Raw genomic sequence first — 12,438 nt, forward strand, 5'->3', positions numbered from 1 at the left:
TGAATCTGTGAGGATCCTGAGGCTGAATCTGTGAGGATCCTGAGGCCGACCCTGTGAGGATCCTGAGGCCGAATCTGTGAGGATCCTGAGGCCGACTCTGTGACGATCCTGAGGCATCTAGAGATCTACCAGCTCCAGTTGGACTCTGCTAAATACTAAAGCGATATGTGAACTCTATGTGGTCTTTGAGGACAACAATCTCCTCATCAATACATTTGTTAGACTGTATATCTATAATCACACCCTCCAGTGTCACCCATATGAGGATGAGGTTCCCCTTTGAGTCTGGTTCCTCTCAAGGTTTCAGACTCTTTATAATCTTTCGAATGGCCTTTTGTTCTGGTTATGTTCTGTAAAGCTGCTCTGAGACAACGTCCATTGTAAAAACCACTATACAAATAAATATGTATTGAAATGAATTGAATTTGGCACATCACTTTCACACACAGTCAGAAATCAATCATTAACTCTACCTTCCTACTAAAAGGTCTGGATTTTTTTTAAAGTACTTTTGATCTGCATCTCAATGACAATGAAGCAGAGGGCAGAAAGCTTTAAGAGAAAGAGTGTGTCAGTGTGTTTACATGCTACAGATTGGCGAAGAAAGCAGATGGAAAGAAACGTTTCGACTCTGTTGTGCCTTCTAGTGGACGCTGCTTTTGATACCTCCAGATGGACATACGTGAACAATGCCACCACACACATGGCAGCTGCATGCGCTCATCTACATGTGGCGAAGGTTTATTCATTCATTCATTTTCTACCGCTTATCCGAACTACCTCGGGTCACGGGGAGCCTGTGCCTCAGGAGTCATTGGGCATCAAGGCAGGATACACCCTGGACGGAGTGCCAACCCATCACAGGGCACACACACACACACACACACACTCTCATTCACTCACACAATCACACACTATGGACAATTTTCCAGAGATGCCAATCAACCTACCATGCATGTCTTTGGACCGGGGGAGGAAACCGGAGTACCCGGAGGAAACCCCCGAGGCACGGGGAGAACATGCAAACTCCACACACACAAGGTGGAGGTGGGAATCGAACCCCCAACCCTGGAGGTGTGAGGCGACCATGCTAACCACTAAGACACCGTGCCCCCCCCCGGCGAAGGTTTACTTTAGAAACAATGATGTAGAATAACATTTTCCACTTTTGTTGAAAAACAAACAAACAAAAAAAAAACAGAAAAAGTTTTGTTTTAATTAAAAAGTTTTGTCTGGAATTGGACCCATGAGCATCCTGCATTAAATGGCTATTTTATTCCAATAAACACACCATCCATAACAAAGCTGTTTTTCAAGATTTCCACAAAAGCAGCTCACACAAATCAGTTTCATGAAGGACGACTTATACCAAATCAGCCGTATATTGTGGTTAGAAGAGACCACAACTTCCTAGTCTGGCTTTAGGAGGTTTGGTTTAAATTAAAAAAATAAAAAATAGGGCTGCAAATAAAGAAAAGCCCTCAGACTTAGAGTAAATGTGGTGGTGATCGGTGACACCTTGTGGCTGTTTTGCAGATTTTGTTGTTAAGCCCAATACTTGGTTAGCTAGTCATATAAGAAAATGACCAAAAGTATAAGCACACCTATATGTGGATGTTACTAAAATTGCTGCCACTAGACCCAAAGCTGACCATGACGGTGCTCGTGTGCACAAAGTGAGCGCCGCAAAGACACGGTGTGCTGAGTTTGGAGCGTAAGAACTTAGGTATACATCTAAATCAAACACGGACATGATGACAGGACGCCGTTTTGCCAGCTTCTGCATACGAAACCTAAAATAGAACATTTAAACCTAAGAATTTTGAAATGTGCACAGAGGAACGTCGGAGATCCTCCGAGTCTGCCGAATGGCCTAAACGTAAGCGCTATAAGATCTCCTACGAGCGGAAAGACGACGCAAGAAATAGCTTGAAGTTATTCTCTCGTGGGGTGAAAATAATTTAACCAAAATAAAATAATACAGTGCTTTTGTACATATTGAAATAGTTGTATTAAATTCCACATTAGGGAAAAGTAATCTGTACAGTAAATGAGACAAAGTTTTTTGTTGTTTTTTTTTTTGTAAAAATATCCAACTTTATGTTCCCATAGTACTAAGACAGTGTTATAAACAGGACGATATGAACAAACCCTTCATCACCGTTTGAAATATCTGCTTCGAGTCCGTTTCATTCTGAACAAACGCAGAGCTAGAACCGGAACAGAGGCGCATCGCATCCCTCCCCCCTAAACACAAACCGTAAGCCCGTACAAAAGCAAAACGAGGGGAAAAAAAAAAAAAAAAAAAGAGGACAATATAAAGCAAAAAAAAAAAAAAGGAAAAGAGCAGCATCATTCGATCCTGAACGTCATCCATCACTTTTAATTGCTGTGCCGGTCTGGAGCAAACCGTTCATTCCTCTTTCTGTAGGTGGCTCCTCTTCCTTTTTCTCTTCATTAACCTGCGCTAATTGATCTATTTTACAAATTAACAAATGGACGAAGAGAGTGGAAAAGAGCCGGGGCTTAAATTATCCTCCGATGTGTAAACTTATGTGAACATGTTATTCTGTTAGAGGAAAACTGAAAGAAAAAAAAAAAAAAACTGCACAACTGGTCCAATGTCATTAACAGAGTAATTACAGTGCATCAGTTCTCTTCTTATAAAACACACTTACTTTAAAAAGAAAGAAAGAAAGAAAAAAAAAGAAAAAAAAGCGTGCGGGGATTCGAATGGGACGTGGGTGGAGTAATGGATATACGAGAGTCGATTCGGTCGAAGTTTACGCTCCTCTTCGATCTTCATCCTACTCAGCAATCTCACTGTATGTACACACACACACACTTTTGTTCACGGTTCAGTTCTTTCTTGTGTCCAAAAAGCACATGATGCTCAGTCGCACATTTCCTCAGGGAGTTCGTGGGGATTGAGGATCCCCGGCACAGACATCTGGAGTTTGTGTTTCTCCTCCTGAGCTTGACGCAGTGACGTCTCTCGCTCCTCCAGGAACAGATCGCTCGTGTCCTCGCCGGCAAACTCCTACAGACAGACGGCGAGAGAAATAAATAGGACTCAGAACAATAATAATAATAATAATAATAATAATAAACTGTAATAAGCACAAATGAATGAGAATTTTTTCTTATTCATCGAAGGATCGGTGATGTCTGGCGTCTGAGTTTAGTCGGTGTTTGGTGACTGTTTTTGATAAATAAGTATTACATCAAAGTCTCTGAGAAGTCATAAGCAGCTGCAGAGGTGTGATATTGCAGAAGATAATATTGATGGTATATAACGTTACGAGAGATAGAGACGTCTCGGGTATCGTAAAAACTGTTACAAGGAAGATATTAAAGAAAAATGAGTGCAGATTTGATGGATTCTGATCAATTCTGTAATCCAATGCAATTCTCCTTGTTACATTAATGACTCCATACAAGAGGAAAAAGAAAAAAAAAAAAAAAAAAAAAACACACGAGTGTTGGTCACGGATGGACTCGCTGCATGTGAATATGTAAATAATATGTAGACCTCATGTTTAATGAACCCTGGTGAGTTTGTGGGACGAGATATCAGAGTGCATGGGATGGGATACCTTTATCTGCACCAAAAAGTCCCGAAGGTGCTCTTTGAAGGCAGGAATATCCTGATTCAAGCTGAACAGACCGGTTACAAACACTTTCACCTGCGCACTGGAATAGAAAAAAAAAAAATCCACAGACTTGTAAATCACACACATGCTGTTCTTAAACACTAGTGTAAAAATACACACATTTTAGGAGAACTCTTTCTAATGCGCTCGCAGGCTGAAAAGGTTTGTGCAGTCTTACTCTTGTAGGTGTGGGAAGGCGGTTTTCAGCAGGTTGGCCACATATTCCTGTACGTAGACCTGGTTGCTGACGGGGCTGCCCGTGTTCAGGGTTATGCTGATTTTCCCCTCCTCGATTAGATTAAACATGTAGGCCAGGATGGAGGCGTGCATCGTCAAACCTGCGACGGGAAAACGTTAAATTAAATAATAAACTCTTCCAGAATTCCACAGAATTTAATCAACACCTTCTCGGACACAAAGGATGTGGATTCAGCTCCAACAGCATCATTGAACGACTTCACAACGCTTTCTAAGCAGTTTTTACATTTTCTGATCAAGCTATAATGAATGCGTTGGCCAATCTTTTTTGGCTATGCACATTTTGTGAATGGATAAGCAACCTCTGATTTATTTATTTATTAAACACCGCTGTGGGTTTATTCCCCGGACTCTGGGTGCGCCCTGTCGCTCACCGGCCGTGTGTGACGTATCCGTGACGACAGAGAAGATGTGCTGCAGGATGTCGCAGAAGTACGTCTGATAGAAGCTTTGAGCCGCAGCTTCCTCCTGGGCCACGTTCTGTAGCAGCGTGTACAGAATCTGCAAACCTGACAGCAGGAATACAGTGCATATAGTATTTATTATTTAAACCTAAAGAACTGAACGCACGATTTGACCAAAAAAAAAAAAAAAAAAAAGAAACTAAAAAGGATCCAAGAAATAATGTAAAACTGTCTATCGGATCCGAGAGGATCCCGCTCACTAACCGGTGTCGGCTACGTTCCTCATGGTGTGCTTAAAGGCCCAGATGATGGAGTCCAGCACTAGTTTGAACTGCACCGGTGGGATGGACAGAAAAGCAGGGAAGCAGTTCGAGTTCACTGCCTGCAGCAGGTAGAAGAAGTTTGTCCTGTGCTCAGGGAACTCTTCAAAGTCCTGGTAAAGGGGGGAAAAAAAGAAAAGGTTAATCTTAGCTAATTTATTCATCTAAAGCTTAATAAATACAGACTGTCTGTCCAGAAATGTCAGTTTATAGGGTTATAAGTGCCTCCTAAATTTCAGATGAATTACATTGGCCCATGTTAACTTTTAGAATCAGTCAGGCCCAAAATTAGACCCCTTAAGTAAGGTGTTAAAAGCTGTCCATGTGATTGTAGTACATTTTATATCATAATTAAATTCAAGACATTCAGTTCCTTGCACATATTTTTCCGTTAGGACTGATATATACTACGGTATCACAACGTGTCGGTGTCAGTACCAGACAAGAGAAAACAGTAGAGCGCGATAAAACTGAGTGGATATCTAGAAGTTTCCCAACCTTGTTGATCATGTTTAAGGTGCACTCAAATACAGCATCGAAAATCTTGGGGATTTCTGAAGTAATGTGGGCTGCGAGCTTGTTAACGATGGTCGCCATGGTGCTGAGCACTTCGGGTTCTCGAGCGGCGGGGACGTTCCTCTGATAGTCGATCAGCACAGCCTCGAGCAGAGGGGGAACAAAGTTCTCCCCGACCTGAACACATGACAGATATAACGGTCAACCACTAGACATCAAATCCAGAAGTCTGTTTGAGCATTTAACAGTTTTCTCAGTTCTAAATCTCAATGAGCTAAAACAGAAAAGCTGCTCCTTTAAACTGAACTCTATGACACATAACTGACAAAATCCCCTACCATTTGGGGATCGTTAGAACGGCTGACCCAGCCAGAGATGAGCTTCAGAGTTTCTCTCTTCACCGTCCGCATGCTCCTGATTAGAGGCTGCTTTGTCACCATCTCACCTAGAGATCAAGAGTGATAAGAGTTAGAAAGAAAGATACACGACAAGCCTCAACAAAAACAGTTACGCCTTGTTATTTTGTGTCACCAAAACGGTTTGGGAAACTCTTTAAGGATGTTCGTTGGTCCACTTTATCTACGACCGCGTACGGGGATCTAAATGCTGGTTAGTCATACGAGCGCTCCACGTAGTTGTCCATCTCTCGAGCCAAATTAAAAATGTAAATAGAATTAGAATAGATATTAAATCAGATTTTTAATGACTGTTGATTACCGTTGGTCTGGATGGCAGAAGAGATGTTCTCGCTCAGACACTTGTAGACGTTGAGCATGTCTAGATAAATGCGTCCCAGCTGCACCACAAACGGGTGACCCACAGCCTTACACGCCCTCACGTTGGTCTTCAGGATGCTGCCGAGTTGACGCACCGTCTCCGGGTCCTTGAGTATGTCGACATTCTGACGGAAAAAAAAACAAAAACATTAATTTAAACAAATGAAAGATTTTTCTAGCCATTATAACAGTTTTAACAAACACATCCGAGACGCTCCCGGATCTCTCGGACTCACCTTGGTGGCCTGCTGGATGATGCTATCCCACACCTGGTTTGGAAGCAGCATGTACTTCTCTATCAGGTGTTCCTGCACTGCCTGGTCTGTCTGAGCACCAATCATGTACCCTACAGCCTCGTAGAACGTATGCACCTACATAAAGGGAACGTGGAAAAATGTTTAGGTGCAACATATAAGCAGTTATACGTGTTAACCCGCGTCAGAGCACGTTAAATAAAAGCCAACACACACACACACACACACGGTTTTTCAAATGTCTTTTTTACACTGGACTCTAACTATAGGAAAGCAGTAACTACAAATTAAGTCTGTAGACAAAGGAATTTTTAACGCTTGCGGTGCAAACCGCTGTCAAACCGTTCAACCAATCAGGAACCTAGATAGCTAACAAGCAGATACTTTCAGAACGTGTGACTACACGCGTACCTGCTGCGGCTGCAGGTCACAGATGATGGTGTTGATGTTATTAAGGATCTCGTCGATGAAGGGCATGACCTCCCCGACCTGCACCTGAACAAAATGCCTCCTACATTTCTGAGCGATCTTGATAAACGTGTCACACGCCATGTCTTGCACACCGTCGTGCGTCTCTGAAAGACAAAGCCAGACCGAGTGAGCGCGTTGTTTTCGTGCATGAACACAGTGTGTAAAGCGTGACTCTCGCTCACCATGCATGAACTCAAAGAGCTTGTTGACGACGGTCTTGAGGAACTTCCAGTGAGCACGGAGGAAGCGTGGGTACTGCCCTACGATGTACATGATGTTAGAGGCGATAATGGCCTTGTTGTCTTTCCCCCTCTTCTGCTCGCACAGCCCCAGCAGGTCCTGAAGTGCAGACACACTCAGATAAAACACGTCTACTAACACAAAAGCGCACTGATCTGTTTACGCTGATTACTGGGTGCTAAAATAACCTTAATGACTGTGACGAGGAACCGTTTCTCGTCCTCCTCGTGCATGGCTCCGCTGATGGATCCGATGGCCCAGCACAGCGTGTTCAGGTTCCTCCAGGACCACTCGGTCCCGTTCACCTGGTTATGGAGCTTCTCCGTCATGATTCTCTCCGTATCCGCATAATCCAAATGGGTCAGGTACACTACGGAACCCGCAAGAGACATTTTCCTTTTTAACGTGTTTAAATTGCCCCTGATACTAACTGTGTTTTCTGATGATTTTCTGTTACAGATTGGTGAAATATGTTAACTAGTAGTATGAGATACTTTAGTATTTACAAATAAAACCAGGCTCTGCTACATGCTTCATTTTGCTTTGTAATATCTCTCTAGACATTTAACAAGAGTTTGCATATGAAGACACGGTTTAAAGCTTTCTTTTATCTTATGAAGAAAAAGCGTACGGAGAAACCGAATGTTCCTCTGACACAAACGTTATGTCACTTGCTCGTGTGATGAAGTCCTACGCTGCTTACCAAGAGTCTCTCTCATGTTCTTGTAGAGGTTGATTGAGTCTGTGTCCTTCATGAACTCTCTCACCACCTCGCCCTGATCGTTCTCCACCACGAGTACCTCCTCCGGTTTAGCCATGCGGCAGACCATCAGGAGACGCACCTGTTGCATAGGCAAAACATGTGAACAACAACTCATACATATCTGTCAGGAGTGTAATAATGTTAGAGAGATCAGACAGACCCGATCACTGTTACTTTAACGTTTTCCTTTGTAACACTGAGCTACGCAACAAACCATAACGTCTGTGAGTATCCTATAATACGCCCGACTTACCCGTCTTTACAGATAGATAGATTAAGCCGTATTGAGTGTGTATATGAGCCTTACTTTGGAGAGTACAGGCAGGTAGAGGTGTCGGCGTGGGGGCACGTCAAAGTGCTGGCTCCCAGAGAGCAGCGGGGACGTGGAGGTGCTGAACGGACTCTCTCTGTACAGCTCGGCGGCCAAATGGTTCCAGTACTCCAGACAGATCTTAAAGATCTCGGTCTCCTCCACCTCTGACACAAGCAGCATGTAGTGGAGAGCCTGAAAGAGTAACAGAGAGAGTAAACACTTTAAACTTTAATCGCCTAATTCAATTCCTACGCTAAAATTTGCACCACGGACAGTCCGTGACTATGATGTAAATACTGTAAGACTATCAAATTCTATTAAAATAAATAAATAAATAATGGCTAGGATTACACCTGCAATCACAGCTAAAGATTCAGAAACGTAAGCAATCTGTTGGCTATTATATTTATCGAGACGCCGGTGTAAATGCGTGTGTGCACCTCCATAAGTGTTTCCCGCAGGTTGGGCCTCTTCTCGATCAGCTGCCCGTGCTCTTTGAGGAAGGTGCACAGGAACAAGCTGAGGTTCTGGATGAAGTTCTGTTCGTCGTCTTTCCCGTTCGAGTACGCCATACGGATGTTTGTGTTCAGAGGCAGCATCTGTAAATCGAAAACCCAGACATTCGTTAATTCGTTCATTTCCACCCCCAATAAGAACTGTAAAGAAACACTGTGTGTTATCGTGTGTTACCTGTTTGAGCTGCACCATGGTTAGCGTGAAGAGGCTGACGAACTGTTCCTCGTACTGATTGACGCTGACGCCGGCGATTTCCGTCAGACACTTCAGGGTTACGTTTCGGAACATCGGAACGTTCAGAAACTGAAAAACAAAATCGGATCGTAAAACCGCAGAGCACCTTCAGACCACACAGAGCTAGTTACACATGGCGTGTGTAAGAGTGCCAGCTTAACCACCACGCCGGTAGCAGGAGGTTTTAAAAGAACAGCCTGCACTCTACATGATGTTCCTCTGGTTCTTACGCAGTTGCAAGCGTCAACAATACAAATGCGCCTTTGTGAGAGGAGGCAGTTTTGTAATAAAAACACCATTTTATTTGTCTTATCTACTGAAAGCTCAGTTCGATACAGGCTGAAAAAGTAAAATTATACTGCAATACCGTTCCAGGAAACCCTGAACTATAAATTCAGCTCTAATTTATAAAAATGGTAACCTTATAAACCAGGGTGCTGATGAGTTTGGTCTCAAAAATGTAGCCCAGTGGAATCCAGTTCAGGAAGCGCAGGAGGGTCTCCAGGGTGGCGTGGACCAATGGAGCGTTCTGTGAATTTTCCTGAGTAATAGCATATAGTCGCAATGTCAAAAGTCTTCAAACCACATAAGACAGAAGTACATTTTACATCTACAGTTGAGGTATTCTGATCCATTACAGGTCTTTTTATTTCATTTCTGTTATGTTTTAACAAAAATCCCATTCTTCAACCTTTCGCACGACGGTGAACGGAAAAGAAATCGGTGATCCGTTCACGTCTAAATAATTCGTTACGCATGTCTAAAGATTTATTGTACAAACGTATAAATTCTTACCATGACAAACTGGCAAAGCTGAAAAATTTGGGAGAACTCGTTGCACATACTGCGAAAAGAAACAAAAACGTTAGCTCTTTGAGAACTCTAAGACCGATCATCTTCCCTAAGCCTTGGATTTTGTAAACAAGGATGGATCGACCGTGATCCTGTGATGTGAGGATGAGTACCTGTCTTTCAGGTGCTTGGCTTTGACCTGAGTCATCTGTCCGCTGGAGAAGTCAAACACCTCCTCGCTGAGCAGTTTCAGGATGATCATGTTGTTCTGGCAGAGGCTCTCGCTCGTACGACTCGCTCCCACGATGTCGCTGATGAACGTGGGCCAGTGCTTTGGCCACTCCTGCTTCAGGATCTGGAGGGAAAAACGCGTGTTAATAAGAATAAACAGTTCGACGAACAGATTACGCGTGTTAATGAACACACGTAGCGTGAGGACTCACCTGCACTAAGATCATATTCAGCTTTGCCAGGTAAACTCCCTCTTTCTGAAACAGAAGCATCGGTAAACAGTGTTAACATTAATAATAAATTATGTATGTGTCACTTGTACAAATGTGTGTACTTTACCTCGACCACAGAAGCGTCTGAGGACGTCTTGATAATCAGCCCCACGACGTATTTCTTAATTCCTGAGAAAAAAGGGGAAAAAAATATTCCTTATGCCTGTAGAGCAAACATTAATTGAGATAAAAACTGATGTTATTTACAAATTACAAATTTTCCTGTAATTTTTTATTTAGAAAAGTATAAAGGTGCTTTCTATTTAAAAAGTTTCTCAAGAATATTGTTAAATTTTACTACATTCAGGATTCTGTTCGTTGTAAATACAACTCTGACTCGAACATAACGCCAATCATTCACACACGTTCACTTTCTCTAACGCTCTGCAAATAGCCCTTTGTGTATAGAGGGGACAAAATTCTGTTCCCTCTGGTGACGGTATGTAAAGACAAACCGAGTGATCGTGTGCACACGAGGGAGGATGAGCTTTACCTTCACACTGGTTTCTCGGTAGAATTTTCCAGCGTGTTTTAATAACGGTTTCCAAAATCTGAAGGGCGTAGTACTGTGAAGACAACGTCAAAAGCTGGGATTAGAAGAACCAAAACAATGTATAGCAATTCTTTTAAAAATAAATAAATAATACATGTTCCAGGAGTCCTATTTTAAAAATCTGGAATTTTACTATATGTTTATCTACAGTTATTTGCACAAAGTGTTTGGGAAGCACTGAAAATACACTAACAAAACTCATTGTAAAAATAAATACATTCGCTAACTTTTATCACTAATTCTCTTCCCCCCAACTGTTTCTTTAATGACATGAACACTGTAAACACTTTCGTATTCGTCCACACGTACTTTGGTCTTCATGTTCTGAGAAAACTCCAAGATGGTGTCCACTCTGGTCCACGCGTCTGGGTGATCCTTCAAGTTAGTCAGGACTTCCTGTGCCAGCCGTTGCTAGGATACAAACACAGAAAGAAAGAATTTAAAAGTTTAAGTAAAGCATGTTTTCCTTTAGGTTTTTTTCCGTCCCTATTTCTACCGATTAAGGTACAGCTCGATTATTTGAACAAGTAAAGATGGAAAAGGAAAAATATGAAGAAAGTAGACAGAAGATATGCAGAACGTGTATAAGGAGAACGCTTGTTTGGGTTTGTATGGTGGTTCCTGTGAATCATTTTAAAGGCACTATACGAGCTACAGATTGGGGCGAAGCTTCAGAACGTGGCCAGAAATCGTTCAAACGTCAAAATCCATCTAACCATTAAGAAATTTAATTAAATGCTTCTTTGAGCTAGTTTTTCTGTTACTTCAGTTTTGGGTTTTTTTTCATATTTTCCATCAATGTTGTAATTTCACTAACATTCTGCTCTATAATGCATTAAACATGCTTTCTAAATTAAACAGTTAAATGAAGCTAAAAACTCTAAACTACCCAAGCGGACACACGGGATTAAACGCTTACCTGAGAGCCGACATCGTAGTACATGGAATTGACCACGTTGTCGAGCAGGTTGATGTCCAGTTTTTGAGAGAAGTCCAGCAGCTGCCGGGCTGTATGGTCCGCTAACATTGTCATATCTGCTGGCATAGAGCTGTGGGGTGGCCGTGACAAAGCAAAATCAAAATTTGTAACTGTGCAAAATGGAATTTCCCTGAGAATAAATCTCTTGAAGTGGCGTATCAGTTTAAATGTATGCACATCGCTTAAAGGTGTAGCGTGTCCAGAAACTGGACGTATGGTTTATTCTGATTAGTAAGACTGGTCTGTTTCTGGAGCTATAAATAAAGGAACCACTTTTGTTCTTTTGTACGTAAACAAATTGACGAGATTAAATATAATACAATTTTTTTATTCCTTCATCCATCAAAGACCAGATCTATCAGAAAACCTAAAATTGCAATAAAGGCACAAGGAATATCTCACGCTACTGCGATGCACAATCAAAAATGTAGAAAATCCCAAAATGTTTTATAGGTGACGGATGAACGTAGCGGTGCAGCTTCATCTTACACGTTACATGAAAGGACTGGTGTCGAACCTTCGGCTAAATATAACCAGCTTATCAGACAAAACTGTTCCTGAAATAACGTTTTCTTTAAAAAATCTTGCTGTATTTGCTTTTGTAGTGCATCGACCGTCGGCAAAACACCTGCCAAAAACATGCCACTGACTTGTTAACTGGCATGGATGATAAAACCTCAACCACACACACACACACACACACACACACACACATTACACAACAAGCACTTTAGATGAAATCAAAATCGGTGAGAAAAGAAACTGAGATCCTACAGGCTGATTAAAGGGCACTCATTTATATACAATCACATACATACAAAACATCAACAAATTATTATTTGTTAATTACGAGTTGTATCTGCGATCACTTCTGAATCTAAACACACACACAG

The 12,438-nt window shown here is 42.0% G+C and overlaps 1 protein-coding gene across 1 annotated transcript in view; it reads right to left on the reverse strand.

The window, feature by feature from the left end:
* Positions 1 to 1,256: 1,256 nt before the first annotated feature.
* The window catches only part of xpo1a (exportin 1 (CRM1 homolog, yeast) a), a 66,772-nt gene continuing 55,590 nt past the window's right edge, over positions 1,257 to 12,438 (reverse strand). Inside the window, exons 3-26 of the mRNA XM_060860048.1 lie at positions 11,486 to 11,615; positions 10,876 to 10,977; positions 10,507 to 10,579; positions 10,081 to 10,142; positions 9,954 to 9,998; positions 9,684 to 9,865; positions 9,514 to 9,562; positions 9,140 to 9,259; positions 8,659 to 8,787; positions 8,409 to 8,567; positions 7,963 to 8,160; positions 7,596 to 7,734; positions 7,081 to 7,262; positions 6,835 to 6,991; positions 6,593 to 6,756; positions 6,164 to 6,298; positions 5,869 to 6,052; positions 5,490 to 5,596; positions 5,134 to 5,328; positions 4,580 to 4,748; positions 4,286 to 4,420; positions 3,832 to 3,991; positions 3,597 to 3,693; positions 1,257 to 3,040 (exon numbers count right to left, since the gene is read on the reverse strand). Of these exons, the coding sequence (XP_060716031.1) occupies positions 2,894 to 3,040; positions 3,597 to 3,693; positions 3,832 to 3,991; positions 4,286 to 4,420; positions 4,580 to 4,748; positions 5,134 to 5,328; positions 5,490 to 5,596; positions 5,869 to 6,052; positions 6,164 to 6,298; positions 6,593 to 6,756; positions 6,835 to 6,991; positions 7,081 to 7,262; positions 7,596 to 7,734; positions 7,963 to 8,160; positions 8,409 to 8,567; positions 8,659 to 8,787; positions 9,140 to 9,259; positions 9,514 to 9,562; positions 9,684 to 9,865; positions 9,954 to 9,998; positions 10,081 to 10,142; positions 10,507 to 10,579; positions 10,876 to 10,977; positions 11,486 to 11,611 (3,216 nt within the window). The 5' untranslated portion in view covers positions 11,612 to 11,615 and the 3' untranslated portion in view covers positions 1,257 to 2,893. The remainder of the gene's footprint in view (positions 3,041 to 3,596; positions 3,694 to 3,831; positions 3,992 to 4,285; positions 4,421 to 4,579; positions 4,749 to 5,133; positions 5,329 to 5,489; positions 5,597 to 5,868; positions 6,053 to 6,163; positions 6,299 to 6,592; positions 6,757 to 6,834; positions 6,992 to 7,080; positions 7,263 to 7,595; positions 7,735 to 7,962; positions 8,161 to 8,408; positions 8,568 to 8,658; positions 8,788 to 9,139; positions 9,260 to 9,513; positions 9,563 to 9,683; positions 9,866 to 9,953; positions 9,999 to 10,080; positions 10,143 to 10,506; positions 10,580 to 10,875; positions 10,978 to 11,485; positions 11,616 to 12,438) is intronic.

This window comes from Tachysurus vachellii, chromosome 24, assembly GCF_030014155.1.
Source record: "Tachysurus vachellii isolate PV-2020 chromosome 24, HZAU_Pvac_v1, whole genome shotgun sequence".
NCBI lineage: Eukaryota > Metazoa > Chordata > Actinopteri > Siluriformes > Bagridae > Tachysurus > Tachysurus vachellii.